The 17634-nt window shown below is 46.0% G+C and overlaps 1 protein-coding gene across 4 annotated transcripts; it reads left to right on the forward strand.

Annotated features, from left to right (window-relative positions):
- Positions 1 to 7202: 7202 nt before the first annotated feature.
- LOC110090461 (uncharacterized) lies at positions 7203 to 16138 on the forward strand. Of its 4 annotated transcripts, none has more exons than XM_078377714.1 (17): positions 7208 to 7564; positions 8253 to 8332; positions 8791 to 8845; positions 9066 to 9148; positions 9972 to 10029; positions 10249 to 10331; positions 11117 to 11189; positions 11409 to 11491; positions 12243 to 12300; positions 12925 to 13007; positions 13318 to 13372; positions 13471 to 13538; positions 13921 to 13975; positions 14219 to 14286; positions 14602 to 14723; positions 15097 to 15414; positions 15750 to 16138. In XM_078377714.1, the coding sequence occupies exons 1-14, from the start codon at positions 7538 to 7540 to the stop codon at positions 14264 to 14266; spliced, it is 909 nt and encodes a 302-aa protein (XP_078233840.1). In that variant the 5' UTR covers positions 7208 to 7537; the 3' UTR covers positions 14267 to 14286; positions 14602 to 14723; positions 15097 to 15414; positions 15750 to 16138. The 4 variants fall into 4 exon arrangements, with proteins under 4 accessions (XP_078233842.1, XP_078233840.1, XP_078233841.1 ...); XM_078377715.1 differs by having other exon boundaries at positions 15097 to 15154; XM_078377713.1 differs by having other exon boundaries at positions 15097 to 16138.
- The last annotated feature ends 1496 nt before the right edge of the window (positions 16139 to 17634 follow it).

A 17634-nucleotide genomic window follows, 5' to 3' on the forward strand; every position in this document is an offset into this window, starting at 1 on the left:
TACATTAAGTTACCTTTATTAATACAAACCAAGCCTGTTCAATAAACAGGTACATTTAACTTTTGGTCACCAAAATATACATAGTCCATGGTTTCTTCGCCGTCTTCACTCGTCGGGTCTTCTTGACAAGGCGTCAGCAACACAGTTCATTGACCCTCTGACCACCTTCACTTCAAAGTCAAAATCTTGCAGGTTTAAAGCCCACCTCATAAGTTTACTATTATGGGTTTTCATTGTCTTTAACCACTGCGGTGGTGAGTGGTCAGTGCACAGAACAAAATGTCTTCCCCAGATGTAAGGTTTGGCCTTCTGAATCGCGTATACTATGGCCAGGCACTCCTTTTCCACGGTTGCCAAATGTCTCTCACCTTTCTGGAGTTTCCTACTCAGGTAGGACACTGGATGCTGGTCACCATTTTCATCCTCCTGGCAAAGAACTGCTCCTACCCCGCTGTTAGACGCATCGGTGTAGATGATGAACTCCCGGTCGAAGTCGGGAGCACGCAGCACTGGATAATGGACGAGCGCCTCCTTCAACCTCTGGAACGCCTCCTCACAGTCGCTGGTCCACGGGATGCGGTCATCAGTCTTCTTCCGCGTCAGATCGGTCAGCGGAGTCGCCATCTCGCTAAACCTCGGGATGAACTTTCTGTAGTAGCCCACCAACCCAAGAAATGATTTGACTTTTTTCTTGGTGTTGGGTCTGGGCCAATCACGAACTGCTTCTATCTTGGCCTCTAGGGGTTTGATCACTCCCTTCACTATCCCCGGCTTATTTGAAAAAACCTTATGATGTTTAGTGAGCAGCACTTTTAGTTCTTGCTGCTGGTCTTGGGTGAGTGCAGGACTGATCTTCACCTCATCTGGGTTGTATTTCACTTCCCCTCTACCCTCCCAGAAAGGTAATTCAGCTTCCTCACTCTCAGCTGCTTTTATGGCAAATAAAACCCTCTGTTCCCCTCTGTAGTAGGGTTTCAGGGCATTCGCATGTACCACCCTCCGTGCTTGGTGTTCCTCCTGTTCTATAAGGTAGTTCAGATCTGACATCTTGGAAATGACCCTGTATGGTCCTGCCCATTTGAGCTGTAGTTTGTTCTCTTTGCAGGGCCTAAGCCAAAGCACTTCCTCCCCTGGGTTAAAGTGCCTCTCCCTGGCTTTCTGGTCATACCAGGTTTTCTGTCTGACCTTCTGAGCTTGCAGGTTTTCTGCTGCTAGCTCTAGGTTTCTCTTCAGGTCATTCATTAAAGTGTCTATGTATGTCACAACATCTTGTGGTTCATCCTGGGTGATCTGCTCCCAATTTTGTTTGATTAAATCAAGTGGACCTCTTACTTTTCTCCCAAACAAAAGTTCAAATGGACTGAACCCGGTACTGGCTTGGGGCACTGATCGGTAAGCAAACAAAAGGGATTGCAGCTTCTGGTCCCAATTGTTTGGATTCTCTGCCAAGTAAGCCCTAATCATGCGCATCAGAGTCCCATTGAACTTCTCCGTTAACCCATTACTTTCGGGGTGATAGGCAGTGGTTTCCTTGTGTTTAATTCCACAGATTTGCCATAACCGTTTCATGAGCTTTGATGTAAACGATGTACCTAAATCTGTGATTATTTCTGAGGCAAATCCCATCCTGGACATATACCCCACCAAGGCATCTGCCACTGTGTTAGTTTCGATATTAGTCAAGGGTATGGCTTCGGGGTACCTCGTGGCATGGTCCACAATGGTGAGAATGAACCGGTTCCCCCTCTTTGTGGCCTTGGGCAAAGGTCCCACAATATCCACTCCTATACATTGGAACGGGGTGTCAATCACAGGCAAAGGGCACAACTTCGCTTTGGTCCTGTCACGGTTATTCCCCTGCCTCTGACACACATCACATTGTTTACAGAACTCCTTGATCTGCTTCCCTATTTCAGGCCAGTAAAAATTTTGTGTGATTCTCTGCTGTGTTTTGTTCACCCCTAAGTGCGCAGCAAACATGTCAGAGTGCCCCCTTTGTAAGATCATGGGGCGATACTTTTCAGGTACCACTAGCTGACTTCTGATCCCATCTCCCCCTTTTGAGACATTCATCAGGGTCTCTCTATATAAAATTCCCTTGTCCTCGCGAAATCTCGCTGGGGTTTCAGGTGTTAGCTGGGTGTCTGTCACCTTTTCAAAACACTTTCGGAGAGTGGCGTCTGCCTTTTGCTCTTGGCCAAATTTGCTGTCTGTGGTTAAGGTTTCTGCCACGGCTTCGGGACTACCCTCATCTGCTTCAACCTCGGGCTCTTCAGTACCCCCCTGAACTGTCCCCATGGTAGCTTGTGAGCGTGTAATCACTAGCACCCGTTTCACATGTTCAGCCAGGTCATTGCCCACGAGCACGGCTGCTGGCAGAGTCGATGAAATCGCTAGCCGCCAAACTCCCCTCCAGCCTTGAAAGCTCACAGGTACCTCAGCTACTGGCAGTGAGATCACCTGCCCCTCAATCCCTGCCACCTTCAAGCTCTCATTTGGGATTATATACTTCCTAGGAATAATGTCTGGATGGCACAGGGTCACCTGGGAACAAGTATCCCTTAGCCCCCTATACTGATGGTCAAGTATTCCTACGTCCACCCCTGCGGTCTCAAACAATTGCGAATCTGTCCTAACTAGTAAGCAGCGCTTGACCTCCACAAGAGGACCATTTTCCCCAGCCTGATCAGCAGATATAACTGGTCCAGATTGAGTAGCCATGGCAACAGGCTCCCTCAGTGGCAAGGAGCTTTGCTCTGTCTGGACACAGAACACAGCTTTTGGCTTGGTTCCACTCAAATCATGAGGCAAATTTCCCTTTAGCTGCTTTAATTTCTCACACTCTGAGATTAGATGGCCCTTTCCTTGACAGAAATAACATTTTCTGCTGTACTTGGAGTCTTTCTCATCTGGTTTTGGTTTTCCCTCCAAAATCTGAGGTCTTGGTGGTTTCATGTCTGAGGGCTTCCCTTCAACATGGGCCCCTCCCCCTTGCTGGTTTTTCCCTGGTCCCTGAGAGTACCTGCTGTAGGTTTCTTTGGGTTTACCCACAGATTTCCCCTCAGCACCTAAGGGCTTCCTTATTTGGGAAATAAAATCTGCGATCTCTGTCACCGATTTAGGTTTCCTCTCCCTCACATGGAACTTTAGTTCCCCATGCAGGACTGAATAAAACTGTTCCAGCGCTATCAGGTCTTTGAGCTGCTGGAAAGTCTCTGTCCCCTCCTGAGACAGCCATTTCTCTAGCAACCTCACCAGTTGGGCCCCCACTTGGGTAAAAGTCTGCTCTGGTTTTTTTGTGAGTGACCTGAATCTTTGCCTCAGCTGTTCCGCATTTATCCCATGTCGGGCAAACACCAGTTTTTTAAACTCAGCGAAGTCCTTCAGCAGTTCCACTGGCATCTCTGCATAGACTTCTGCCAGGCTGCCACTGATTAAAGATCGCATAATGGTCATCTTCTCAGTTTCCCTTACTGAGAAGTCCACAAACGCTCTTTCCACGAGGGAAAAGAACACCTCAGGGCAATCTCCCTTGTGGTACACAGGGAATTTCTTCAGGTCAGTTTTAGACAGGCTGCCTTCCCCATTCCCTGGGTTCCCCTCATTATTATTGTTATTCCTATTTCCACTCATTATCTCCAGCTTCTTCAGCTCAAACGCCATTTTTTCTAACTCAAATTGTCTTTGTTTCTCTTCCCTTTCCATCTCAAATTTTCTCTGTGTCTCCCTTTCCTTTTCCTCCATCTCCCTCACCCTCAGTTCATGCTGTTGGGCTAGGAGCATTTTTCTGAGTTCTGAGGTCAGTTCTCCTGTGCTCTCATCCTGCACTGAGCCAAATTCCTCCTCAGAACCTTGTTCTCCCTGTGGTTCTCTCACTTCCCCCATTTCTGCCATTTGGCTTCGAGTCCAGGGCATAATCCCCCCCCCAGAACAGGCTGCCTTCAAAAGTCAAGCCTCAAAATAAAACGACGACTTTTTTCCTTTTTCCTCAGAAACAGCCTTCTATAGACGGCTGCTGTCCCTCCAGCACCAACTTGCAACTGTTGCCAGACAGAATTCACCCCCTCTGCTAGGCCTCTCAGCAGACAGGCTAGATCACTGTTACTTCACGCAGCTTTGCCTCAGCCCTTTCCCGCCAAAACGGGTTGCCTCAGAGCTCCCTAATCTAGTCCCCCAATCTGAGTTTGCACGTTCTTCCACTAGCCTACCTCCCCGTGAGGTAAGCCTAGAAGATACCATCAGTGCTGTATGTGACAACTACATCTTTGCCCCTTCTATAACTGGACAGTGTTGGTTTTAAACTGTCCAGAGTTACCCTGAGCCAGATGGGGGTTGTATAAAAATCAGAGAGAGGGAGGTAGAGAGAGAGAGAAAGAACACCCTGTGTGTATGTGAAAATGGACCTCAGTCCCCCAAAATACTCAGTGAAATATATAGTTAATCTTTAAACTGCCACAATGTATTGCTTCGATATTTGGATTGCTTTTGTTATGTATATTAGCTCTATTTCTTATCAAAAAAGTTCCCTGTAGGATTACACCTGAGAGAAGCAATTTTGAATTCCCCAGGGAGATATGTGATGATCCAAGACCTAAGATGGAGGACCAAACCTTCCAGATAGGAAAAATCTGTGGATGAAGGTTGATAACACTGTACCATTTTAATGACCTCAGTATGATTATCTAACATAGACATTTTCCTATATCTAAAGACAAAACTTGTAAGGACAGTATGTATGTGTGTTTTTATGTATGTATATGTGTGTGTATGTGTGTAGGTAGGTAGGTAGGTAAGTAGGTACATATTTATTTATTTATTTATTTATTTATTTATTTATTTATTTATTTATTTATTTATTTATTTATTTATTTATTTATTTATTTATTTATTTATTTATTTATTTATTTATTTATTTGATGTATCTGCTGCCCAGTTAGTGAACACAGGGAAACCACACACATTCCAATATGACCAAAGTTACTATCTGGAGCTCTTTCAGAACTGGTTTTACCCATATCCTTTCCCCCAACTACGGAGATCCCATGGTCAGGCCGTGATTTAAACTAGGTCTTCACAGTTAGAATATAAGAAGACCCCTGCTGGATCAGGCCAGCTTCCTGTATATCACTGTGGCCCCGCCAGATGCCTCTGGAAGCACATGAGACAACTAGATCCCTGTCTCCTGATACCTCTCCCCTGCGTCTAGCATTTGGAGGTACCTTCATTTTAAACCTGGAGATTATACATCCTCATCATGGCCTGTAACCTGCGATGGACTATTCCTCCAGGAACCTGTCCAATCCCCTTTTAAAGTCATCTAGGCCAGATGACATCACCACATCCTGTGGCAAGGAGTTCCAACGACTAACAACATGCTTGGTCAGGAAATATTTTCTTTTGTCTCTTCTCACTCTCCCAAAACTAAATTTGAGTTGATGTTCCCTGGTTCTGGTATTGTGTGAGAGGGAAAAGAGCTTACCACTTTATGCATCCCCTGCATAATTTTATCTCAGTCATGTCCCCACTCAGACATCTTTTCTCTAGACTAAAGAACCTAAAATGCTGTAGCCTTTCCTCATAAGGAGGTGCCCCAGCCCAGTCATCATTTTAGTCACTCTATTCTGCACCTTTTCCAGTTCCACTATAATTGTTTTGAAGTTTGACGACCAGAACTGTACGCAATATGAATTACATTACATATTCTTATAGTAAAACAGATGTGATCAGATGGACGCAAAGGACTTGCCTGATCATACCAGAAAAGGTAGCTTTGTATGCCACATTTTATTGTGGTGTTTTCACTTCTTGATCTGTTGATTAACTGTTGTGTTGTATTTTACTTTTACTTCCATGTATTCTTTTAGTTGACTCTAAACAGCACAGACTAGTGCATCTGCACTAATGGAGTGATATACAAATTGAATAAAGAAATAAAGAAATCAAATAGGCCTGTTCCTTGGGACATCAAAGGGAGAGACAGACTTGTCAAAGGGGGTGGTCCCTTATGGTAACAATGCCATCTGTGTGCGTGAGAATGTGAGAGTGTGTGTTTGTGTGTGTGTAAGAGAGGGAGAAGACGTGAATTTTCTGCAACCCTTCATAAATAAATATTTTCTTACAACACATAGATGGCCAGAGATCCTGCTCCTATGCAAGTAAACATTACTAGTATTCTTACATCCGGTTCATTTCACTTTCTCAGCCAAGCACATATGTAAAAACCTCAACCCAGGCCAATGAAGGCCGGCCCCCTCTGAGAATGGATAGTGAGCTGGGTTCTCAGACTTTAAATTCACCTGACATCCAAAAACAAAGCTTTTTCCTGCTTGGGAAACCCTGATCTAAATTACCATAGGTTTTTTAAATAAATAAATAAATAAATAAATAAATAAATAAATAAATAAATAAATAAATAAATAAATAAATAAATAAATAAATAAATAAGTAAATAAGTAAGTACGTAGGTAGGTAGGTAGGTAGGTAGGTAGGTAGGTAGGTAGGTAGGTAGGTAGGTAGGTAGGTAGGTAGGTAGATAGATAGATAGATAGATAGATAGATAGATAGATAGATAGATAGATAGATAGATAGATAGATAGATAGATAGATAGATAGATAGATAGATAGATAGATAGATAGATAGATAGATAGATAAAAAGTTGGTATTTCAAGCTTTGATGAGTAAAATCCCTCTTCCTCAGGCTGTACAGCACCCCTTCATGTTTAATTCCAGTTCTTTCTACAGTATTATTTTATTATTTTATTTATTTATTTGTTCATTCATTCATTCATTCATTCATTCATTCATTCATTCATTCATTCATTCATTCATTCATTCAACTTATATGCCACCCAAAGGTCCCTGGGCAGCTCACAATTGAAAGGCAATTAAAATATAGTTATGGGAGACCAGTCACAAAACAAAGTGGCGATGGGCCATTTATCAGACACATTTTTGTGACCAAACTGGGGGACAAAAGCCTTTGACTCTCCCAGAAAGATAGGAGCCGCAGGGACTTCTAAAATCCTTGTAAGATTACTCTGCACCCCCCTCCTGAAAGCCTGCTGGCAGTTTCTGGTTCCTGGACCCTATTGGACAAACGTCTGAGAGACATGTAAAAACTAAGCCTTTAACACTGTTTGTTTCTCCCTTGCGTAAGCCATCTTCGTCTGTGGGCAACTTTGCATGTGTTGTCAAGAGTGCCTGTTTCTATTTCTCCGACTGCTTCTGCCAGACGCACAGGAGGCAGGCCTGAAAGGCAGCTGGCAGCCTCCATGGCCAAGCTTGGCTCCAAAGGGAGAGCTTGTTCCTGTTTGGACTCAAAAGCTGGCCAGGACTGGTCGGAACTCCCAGACCCTGGGTGTTTACCTGGTTGCCAAGGCAACCAGGTTCCGGGCCGGTCCTGAGCTGCTCAGTCCCCTAGTGGACTTGGTGGCAGTTGGAAGCACCTCCAAAGCCTTCTGGCTGGGGGTGTTTGTTTGCGCCCGTGTGCCATCCCTTCTGCTTGGGTGAGACCAAGTCCTTGAGCCTCTGGAGATCATGTCTCCTCTTCTGAGAAGAAACAGAGTAAGTTCTAGCTGCCTCGGGGGAGGGGGCTGGAGCTCCTCTGGAGATCTTGGGGGGAAGGGGAGGGGAGGCCCAGGCCATATGGAGAGGGGGCAGAGCCAGGTGCCTTGACTATGCTCCCCAGCCTTAGCAAGATTCAGTCTGAGAAGAACCGTTCTGAGCAATAAGAGCAATAGGTAAAAAAGGAGGGTTGGAGCAGCAGACTTGGTTCTGTGCTGGAAAAAGGATACACGACACACACAACCCACTCCTTGCAACTGCCCCCTTGAACAAGGGGTTTGGCTTCAGAGCTCTAAAGTTAAATTCCAAAAACACCTTTTTCCAGATTTTTGAAGAGAAAATCTTTTCAGTTGATTAGAATTCTAACCTAGAAAACGAAATATAATGTGCAAATTGAAAATATCAATCTTCTCAACATAGTCAGGTACATTGTGCCAATAAAAGGACAGGCTTTGTTCTCTCCCCAGCCCTTCTCCCTCAGGAACACCCTCCCCTCTGCCCCAAACGCTCCCAAGCAGATTCAAGGGGCAGGTGGAAGGCGCTAATCTATTATCTGCTGCTGCTTATTTTGAGGCACCCCCTCTGCACTCGGGGACAAGGAGATGGTGGGCGATAGAAGTCTTAGGAGGGCCTGGCCTGCACCCACACCCACACCCCTGCCATTCCTATCCTCTGCTCTCTTCTGCAGAAAGCCAAGTGGTGGCGGCTGCTCTGTTGCTTCTCCAGCACCACAAAGGAAGAAGAGGCTCCCGAGTCCCCTCCTGCCAGGTAAGATGACAAATCAGGTCCCTGATCCCAAGGGGCTTCCAAGCGGTTGAAGGGGAGAGGAACTGAAGAATGGGAAGCAAAAAAACACTTTCTTGTACTTGCTTAGGCACGGGTTAAGGGAAATTTAGGCTCTTTAGAGCATAGGCTTGACCCTTGTCTAGAAGCAGTGCTTGCAAAAAAATGGTGAAATACATCAGTTTCTCATTGCATGCATTCTTCCTGACTTATGTGTGCAATCTTTGAAAAGCTTAGTTTCAGTCTAATAATCTAATATAGTCACAAGAAGACGAACGTGGGCTTAATTTGAAGGCCTGATTCCTGAGACTAAAACAATGCCCCCAGAACTCCCTAGGGAGTCACAAACGTTGGAGGAGCTGGCTGGCTTCTGTGGGCATGCTGGGCAGCAGAAGGATAAGATTCACTGCCTTATGATTGCACCTTGTGGATTTCCTCCTTAGTCCACCAGAGACAAAGAACGTGACCTATGAGGTAGAAGGAAGCTCCAGCCCTCGGGTAAGAAATGAAGGGATGTCCCCTGGAAGAAAGGGAGGATCGGTGGTGGCCAGTAAGTGTAGCCACAATATCCAGCTGATGGCTGATGCCGGAGGGGCACCATGGAGTGCACTTTGCTCCCCCGCCCCTCCGGTAACCTTAAATGTAACCCTGAGCTGGGATAAGGGCAGGCTTGGCTTTAACATGAATTAATTAACACCCACATGATTTTGATTCCTAGGATTTTCTCGACAGCGAAGGAACTCTTGATAATATCAGCAGCATCCGCGACGAAGACTCAACCCCTACCCCCACATCTGACATGTAGGCTATGGCTTTTTTATCTTGGAAGAGTTGAGTGTCTAATTTCAGGGAGCAACAAAATAGAACCCCTGGCTTCTTAAGGGTGAGCAGTGTCCTGGTGGATTGAGCGCCGTTACAGTGGACCCTTGACTTACAGACGGCTTGACTTACAGACTTTTTGAGTTACAGACTTCTTTGGCCACAAAATTTAGGTTTGACTTGCAGCCTGAGAATTGACTTACAGACCAGAAAAAAACCAAAATGGAACAAAAACGGCCTATTACGGGATTAATCGGTTTTCAATGCACTGTAGGTCAATGGAGACTTGACTTACAGACTTTTTGACTTGAGAACCGCCTTCCAATACGGATTAAGTTCTCAAGTCAAGACCCCACTGTATTCCCACTTACACCTTTGCCCTGCTTTGATCTCTTTTTGGACTGAAAGCAAAAAGAGATCCGGTTCCCAGTGTTCTCCATTCTTGGATAAGAGAGAGAAGAAACCTGGCTTTATCCTTGGCTTCCTTCTCTTCTCTGCAGGAAGAGAAACAACCAGAGAAAGGGCCTGTTGGTTGGCAGAGGACACAAGAGTAGCTCCTGCTCTGTTTGGCTACTCCTGGTGCAATTGGGAACCATGAGGGGTCATCCATCCCCTGCTCATACACAACGAACCAGGGCCCCTTTCAATCCCTAGTTTGTTGGGTTGTTTCAATTCCCGGCCCACCTTCCACTTTGCATAAAACTGGAGGAAAATGTGATGGAGAGTCCAGTAGGGTTATCCACATTATTTTCTTTCCTTTTGATTTCAATGCCTTATGTTTGTACTCTAGGATTTTCTCCCTCAGTGCATCGGAGCCAAGGAAGAACGTGACTTACGATGTGGAAGAGACCTCCAGCCCCTTGGTGAGAAGCAGAGGCTTGTGACTTGGATGAAAGGCAGGGGTTGGGGTGGTGGGGCTGGATAAGAGGAGCCAAAATGTCCAGCTGCAAAATGCTCCAAGACGGTCTAATTGGGTAAAGGTTGACCCCCGCATGCCCTGAGTGCAGCCTTGGGCAGAGCTTGGGGTAAGCATAACTTGAGGGAAATGAACGAATTAACACATGCACCATTTGGGTTCCTAGGATTACCGAGACCAACAGGACACACTGGATGATGTGAGCAGCATCAAGGATGAGGAGTGGTTCCCCTCTTCCAAGTCGGCCAGGTAGGCCCTTCTCAGGTAGTGGAAAGGTCAGGGAGGGCATCCGTTTTTGCAAGAGGTCTGTCCCAATTTGGTCACTTCACTTATTAGCGAGTCAGGGGGTGGATTCTCAAGGAATGATAAGCCAAGCTCTCCGCCTTGTTGTGGATGAGCAACCTGCTGGTGCCTCCTCTTCAGCGCATCTCACTGGAAGAGTTACCTCGGTCAGCTGGGTGTTCTGGCACCAAGCATCCCTGCTTCCCCCTCCTCATGTTTGTTCCCTCCTGGGTTAGTGGAGGAAAACTCCATGGTTTGTCTTTGGGTCCCTTCTCCACTCTGTTGTGAGGAAACCAACCAGAAATGGAAGCTATTGACTGGCAGAGGACCCAAGAAACGACACGTAGAGAGAAGCCCCTGCTTTCTTTGCATGCTCCTTCCACAAGAGGTAACCAGGAAGGCTAGTCCCTCATCACAGAAATCTTACACAATAAGCTGCAATAAGCCTGCCCGTCTGTTGTCTAGCTAGTTGGGTTGTCTGAACTCTTCCAGCATTTCCTTGATTGTCATGTGAGTATTAGACCTTGGCCTGGGACAGAATAGATGCTCACTTTAAACACAGAAGAAAAGATCTCTTCTCTGTTGTCTTCATGGCATAGTTCTCAGCTTCCATGGGGATCTGGTTGCTCACTCTTTCAAAGTTGGTTTAGATGGGCCTCCCATCTGGAGGGTGGGAACTATGAGGGATCCATCCCCTGCTCATACGCCATTTTCTTTCCTTTTGATTTCAATGCCTTATGTTTGTACTCTAGGATTTTCTCCCTCGGTGCATCGGAGCCAAGGAAGAACGTGACTTACGATGTGGAAGAGACCTCCAGCCCCTTGGTGAGAAGCAGAGGCCTGTGACTTGGACGAAAGGCAGGGGTTGGGGTGGTGGGGCTGGATAAGAGGAGCCAAAATGTCCAGCTGCAAAATGCTCCAAGACGGTCTAATTGGGTAAAGGTTGACCCCCGCATGCCCTGAGTGCAGCCTTGGGCAGAGCTTGGGGTAAGCATAACTTGAGGGAAATGAACAAATTAACACATGCACCATTTGGGTTCCTAGGATTACCGAGACCAACAGGACACACTGGATGATGTGAGCAGCATCAAGGATGAGGAGTGGTTCCCCTCTTCCAAGTCGGCCAGGTAGGCCCTTCTCAGGTAGTGGAAAGGTCAGGGAGGGCATCCGTTTTTGCAAGAGGTCTGTCCCAATTTGGTCACTTCACGTATTAGAGAGTCAAGGGGTGGATTCTTAAGGAACAATAAGCCAAGCCCTCCACCTTGTTGTGGATGAGCATCCTGCTGGTGCCCTTTGTTCAGCTCCTCTCACTTGAAGCGTTACCTGGGTCTGCTGGGTGTTCTGGCACCAAGACGCTCCGCTCCCCCCTCCCCATGTTTGTTCCCTTCTGGTCAGTGGAGAAAAACTCCACGGTTTGTCCTTGGGTTCCTTCTCCACTCTGTTGAGAGGGAACCAACCAGAAAAGGAATCTGTCCGCTGGCAGAGGACACAAGAAAAAAAAATTAGAGAGAAACCCCTGCTTTCTTTGATTGCTCCTTCAGACAGTGGTAATCAAGAAGGCTCATACATCATCACAGTAATCTTATACAATAAGAGGCAATAACCCTGTCGGTCTGGTGTCTAACTTGTTGTGTTGTCTGAAGTCTCCCAGTATTTCCTTGATTCTCATGGTAAAATTAGATCTTGGCCTGGGACAGAATACATTGTCTCTTTAAGGACGGAACAAAATATATGCTCTCTGTTATCTTCCTGGCATGTTTCTAAGCTTCCGGGGGATCTGGGTGCTCACACTTTCATAGTTGTGTCTGGCACAGCAAGGCTCCTCCTCTGCTTTTATTTTCTGACCCATCAATTCTCTCCTCCCCTCTCCCTTTCTAGTGTCCTGCAGACACAGAGGAACCAAACCTTCAATGCTGAAGAGTCCTTCTCTATTTGGGTAAGACAGGAAAGCCTGCCTGGCACATAAAAGAGCAAGAGCTGGAGGGAGGCATGGTCCGAAATACATCCAAAGTTTTCGCTGGGTTTCCTTCTTTCTCTTTCATTTGCCCACCACTCCTTTTCCTCTTCTGAAATCCCAAGAAAGTCTTTCAATGGGGAGATAACAGTCTGGTTGTCCTTCCCCCTTACCATTTCTTCACTCCCTTTCCCACCGACTCTAAGGTGGCTGCACCTCCCAGAGAAGTTAAGCCAGTGGGGAAGAAGTCAGATGCTCCTTCTCTGAAGAGGAATCAGTTCTGTTGAAAGGACCGGTCCTTGTTTCATAAACTTGAGGTCTGACAACAACCCTGATTCAGAATGCGGTCGTCATTCTGGAAGCATGGTCTAACCATAGTTCTCAGGTTTAAGCCCAGGTCTTGGCATAATGATAATTTTGTGCCCTCAAGTCCATTCCCACATACACCCAACCTCTTCAGGGTTTTCTAGGAAGATAAAACTAAAAAGTGGTTTATTATTCCCTTTTTAATGGGGCACAATGGGACTGTGCAGCTTGCCTGGAGTTGTGGCATTGGTAAAGGTTTTCTTTGAAACTGGATAAGAAATTTATGAATTCCATTCCTAGGACTCCTCGGAAGAACAGGGGACCCAGGATGATTTGGGCAGTGTGCAAGAGGAAGCATGTGTGCCTTCTCCCCATCCAACCAGGTAATCTATTTGCTGAGGTTTTGGTATTTTGGGGATGGACTGAGAAGACACAACCCGCCCAAAGCCTGGGTCACAGTATATATGGGCACACTGATGAGCACGTAGCTGCTTCCGGCTGCTGCTTTGCTCAAGGCTGGGTGTTATGAGAGTGGATCTAGAAGTCACAGATTACAGTGAGTCAGTCACTAAATAAGAGATCCAAGAGTATCCGAGGCATGACATCTGCTGCCTCTCTTGGATTATTGGGCCGGAGGGACCCATAGCCTGCAGGGCTCTTCTTGTCTTTCATGTGGTGGGTTCTTTCTTCTAGGTTTCCAGAGCCAAGAGAAGGTACCTTCACCGAAGATGAGTCTCCCTCTCCTTCGGTAAGGAAAGAAAGGCCAGAGTCTTTGTATCAGGAAGGATGACAAACACCTTAAGGGGCAAGGAAGCCTTGGGTTTAACACTTGATTCTTCTTGACAGGATTCCTTAGAAAATATCATCAGGAGCCTGGAGAAGATGGAGAGGGAGCCCGTGTACAGTGCAGAGAGGTACCGTACATTTAGCCTAAAGGCACCCAAGAATCACAGCACCTTCCCTAAGAAGGAGGGGTGGCCTTTTCAGTTCAGATAAGGGAGAGGCTTACTTTCTGAAAAGTCCAGGGTAGTTATTCTCTTAAAAAGCAAGGCTAAAGCCTTTGCTTTGGTGTGTGGCATCGACAAGAGTTTTGAGCAGCTGTGCTCTGGGCTCAGTGGATTCTCAGTGGAACTGGAGGTCCAGAACGAGAGGGAGACAAATTAGACACATGCTGAAAAGGGGATCCAAGATTTTCCAAAGCAGAAGTACTTGGTCCCTATTCTCAAGATGTTAGGTGAGATGGACCCATTGTCTGCAGGGTCTTCGGTTCCTTAATGAGTGGTCTCTTTCTTCTAGGGTCTCGGAGGGACAGGAGGAGTCATTCACCCTGGAAGAGGCTCTCTCCCCTTGGGTAAGGAAGGAGAGGGCAGAAACCGTGTATCAGGAAGGATGTCAGACACCCTGAACTTAAGGGGCTTCCCTTTTTTTTTAAAGGGCTAAGCTTTCCTCATATTGGAATGGCAACCTCAGCTAGCAAAAACAGCCCTAACAGGCCTGTTCTTGCTGTAAGAGTGGGCTAATCTTGCTCCCAGACTTCAGCCTTAGTTTGGGGAGCAAAGCAGCCTGGGCTTGAACACTTCACTCTCCTTGACAGGATTCCTTAGAACAGATCATCAGGAGCCTGGAGCGAGAGGAGTGGTAGCCTTTGTCTGACACAGCAAGGTAGGGTATTCTTATCTAAAGAAAACTGAGCTAAAGGACGTCTGAAGCCACTCAGGGATTGCAGCCCCTTCTGAAGAAGAATGACTAAGAGGGTGGGTGGCAGCACAGCCAGTCTGTTATTTTCATTTTAGGAGGTAGCCCTCTGCATACATCAGGATGTAGATTTCTATGCTGTTGAGAACAGACATAGTAGAAATGTACAAACATGGCCTTTGAGAACGGGTTGTGTTTCAAATGTAATCTCTGGCATGGGTGTGTGTGTGGAATTTCCAAAAGAATCTCAATATTCAGGCCTCACTTTCTCTCCTTTTCCAGGCCTGGAATAAATCTGCGGAGCAACAAGGACCCTGCAGCCCGGCGAGTTGCTCCTGAGATGAAGGGCGACCTCTAGAAGGCTTTCTCCCTGCTCCTATTCAGACACAGGATGCTGCAGACAGGTAAGGAAAAGAGCTGGAAGAAAACAAAGTCTTCTCCACTGAAGAGGCTGTCTAGTTAGGTGTAGCGCAGAGTTTGCTTTAGACAGGGCCTCCATGGAAGGGGAAGAGATCAGATGTCAGTCACAGTGTAAGCTAATTACAAACTGAAGGGTAGGAGTAAACAAACATGTTGCTTTGTTTTGTAGATCTCCAGTTAGATGAGAAATTATTATGTCAATTTTCTTTTCTTTTCTTTTTATTTTTTAGGAATGAGGTCAAGCTAATTACAAACTGAAGGGTAGGAGTAAACAAACATGTTGCTTTGTTTTGTAGATCTCCAGTTAGATGAGAAATTATTATGTCAATTTTCTTTTCTTTTCTTTTTATTTTTTAGGAATGAGGTCACCTTGAGTGAAAGGACAGTTCAGCTGCACCATGGCTTAAAAGGGAAGGTATCTGGAAGAGAAACGATGTGGGTGGGCTTCTCCACCTCCTGACCCAGGGAAGCCCTGCCCTTACGTCTCCAGAAGGCCCTTTCCTCCCTGCCCTCACTTTGCAGGGTGTGGGATGGTGCCTCCACACCCAAAGGCCTGGAAAGATTGTGGAGCTCCTGACCAGCAGGAAATGGGCGAGGGTTTTCTCTGCTGAACTTGCGGAAGGAGAATTGGCCCCAACAGCAGAGGAAGGTCCTGTTAGCAACATCAGTCAGGAGGTGGGGCACCACCACCCCATCGTTTCTCTTCTCTTCCCCCACAACTCCTACCCTTCCAGGCCTGTGTTGCCATTGCATATCTGGAGCAGTGGCGACACTGAAAAGGCAACCTCTCCAACCCCTTTCCCCAGCCAGGCTGTTCTGCTTCTCCTCCCCTTACCCTCCAGCTGCCACCAAACTTCCTTCCTCTGTTCATTTCCCCCTTTCTCCCACCCCGCCGGTTTTTACAACCTGCTCCCTGGGTGAACTGAGCTGGTCCTGGGGTTTTACAGCTGGAATGGCAAGGGAGGAGGAGCAGGAGCAGCCAGGCTGACACTCTTTGGTTCTTGCCACAGGTCCGCCTCTCCCCACCATTCGAGAAGTCAAGACCTGGGAAGAAGAAAGAAGAGTGGCAATGTCGTCCTCCCCCCCCCCGCCCACGGAGGGTTCCTGCTTTGAGGTTCAGTGAAAGAACCTCCCCCTTTCCTTTCCCTTATGTGGCTTTTCTTGCTATGGACATTTGTTAGCTGCCAGTTGATGGGGCTGGGAAGGAATTTTACCCACATTTCCTATTTTTCCTAAGCAATGTGGGGTTTTTGCCTTCCCCATAGCAACCTTCCCTCAAATTATTTTAAATTATGTAATATTATTTTTCTCCCCTGAAATGTGAAGAACAATGGTGAATAAATGTATTTCCTCAACTTTATTATAAATGTGTAGTAAATAAATAATTTATACTGTTGAATTAGTTACTTGTAGTATGTACTTTTCCCCAAGACATTCCTTCCTGTCTCAAGATTCATCGGAACATTTAATCCAACCATTCCAAAAGCAGAACCTTCTCAGTATGCTTGGGTTGCAATTCACATCTTTCCTGGCCTTTGAGGCCGGAACTGTGAGGGTCTATAGATAGAAGAAAACTGATTTCATTGGAAAAAACAAAATGTGGTATAATAAGGTTCATGACCTCTGATATATGTACGCATATACTGTATGTAGGGTTGCTTGCAAGCTCGAATTTTAAGAGTTGTGTCCTTATGATATCACAGGGCTGCTCCTTCAGCAACAGTTGCAGAATGGTAGGCATTTTGCAGGCAATGTAGAAATTCTGCGATGAATATAGAGGCTAATGTGTGAATTCTAGCAGCAGCTCCTCCAAAGTATACAAAATAATGGAACTAATGAAAAAGGAAATTGCACTGAGCATTTCTAATTGGAATGTTCTGAAGTCATAAGAATGAACTTCAAAACCTGAGTTGTTACCTTAGCAACATCTCATTCCCTTGAGCTTTCATAGCCAGGCATGAGATCTGGAGTCCCAGAGATTCAGTTCTGAAACCCAAGCCCCAGGACCCAAACCCTGAAACCCTATGACATATCTCTGTTGCTGCTGTTGCTAGCCAACAACTGAAACTAAACAGTTGAGAATTCCCATTTACCGGCATTTCAAAGGGGGGGGGGGAATTGACGGATGAACTGAAGAAACATGCAATGTTTAGTTTTTCAGTATTAGATTACTTGTGGACAAATGTTGTTTCAGTCAAAAGTCTGTAGAGTCCATTAGAGTCAAAAGGTTAATGTACTTTTAGCTAGCATAATAACCCTTTATTAATGTTTACCAATATAACAAGCCTTAACTGAGAAGGTCACGTGAGGACTGTGCACAGATATAAGAAATTGTTGTTGTTGTTTACTTGTTAAGTCGTGTCTGACTCCTTGTGACCCCATGGACCAGAGCACGCCAGGCCCTCCTGTCTTCCACTGCCTCCTGGAATTGGGTCAAATTCATGCTGGTAGCTTCGATGACACTGTCCAACCATCTCGTCCTCTGCCGTCCCCTTCTCCTCTTGCCTTCACACTTTCCTAACATCAGGGTTTTTTCCAGGGAGTCTTCTCTTCTCATGAGATGGCCAAAGTATTAGAGGAAGGTCTAGTTTGCTAAGAGCTGCTTGCAGGCCAGCATTCAGGAGAAGGAAAAAAATGTCAAAGGCCAGGTGGCAACTTGAAGAAGCTATGGACGAAAAAAAAAACAATGAGAAAAAGTAAATGGTTTTTGAGGAAATTCTCCTATATCACATCAAATAATAGGGTATGGGGAGTCCTGGTTCTGTCATGGCTCTAGATACTGCATCCCATCTTGATTCCCATTGTATTGACATGCCTCCTACCTTCTTCTTGCTCTCAGGAAAAAGTAGCCAACCTAATAGATATTCCAGCATTTGAGAGGGTACTTAGGATGCT

Source organism: Pogona vitticeps, chromosome 6 (genome assembly GCF_051106095.1).
Source record: "Pogona vitticeps strain Pit_001003342236 chromosome 6, PviZW2.1, whole genome shotgun sequence".
Lineage (NCBI taxonomy): Eukaryota > Metazoa > Chordata > Lepidosauria > Squamata > Agamidae > Pogona > Pogona vitticeps.

Bases quoted from the DNA above. Each gene is read 5' to 3' on its own strand.
- LOC110090461 (XM_078377713.1), top strand. From the start codon at position 7,538: ATGTCTCCTCTTCTGAGAAGAAACAGA. The intron at 9,149-9,971 runs GTAGGCTATGGC...TTTCTCCCTCAG, and splicing joins CCTACCCCCACATCTGACAT to TGCATCGGAGCCAAGGAAGA. The intron at 12,301-12,924 runs GTAAGACAGGAA...TTCCATTCCTAG, and splicing joins AAGAGTCCTTCTCTATTTGG to GACTCCTCGGAAGAACAGGG.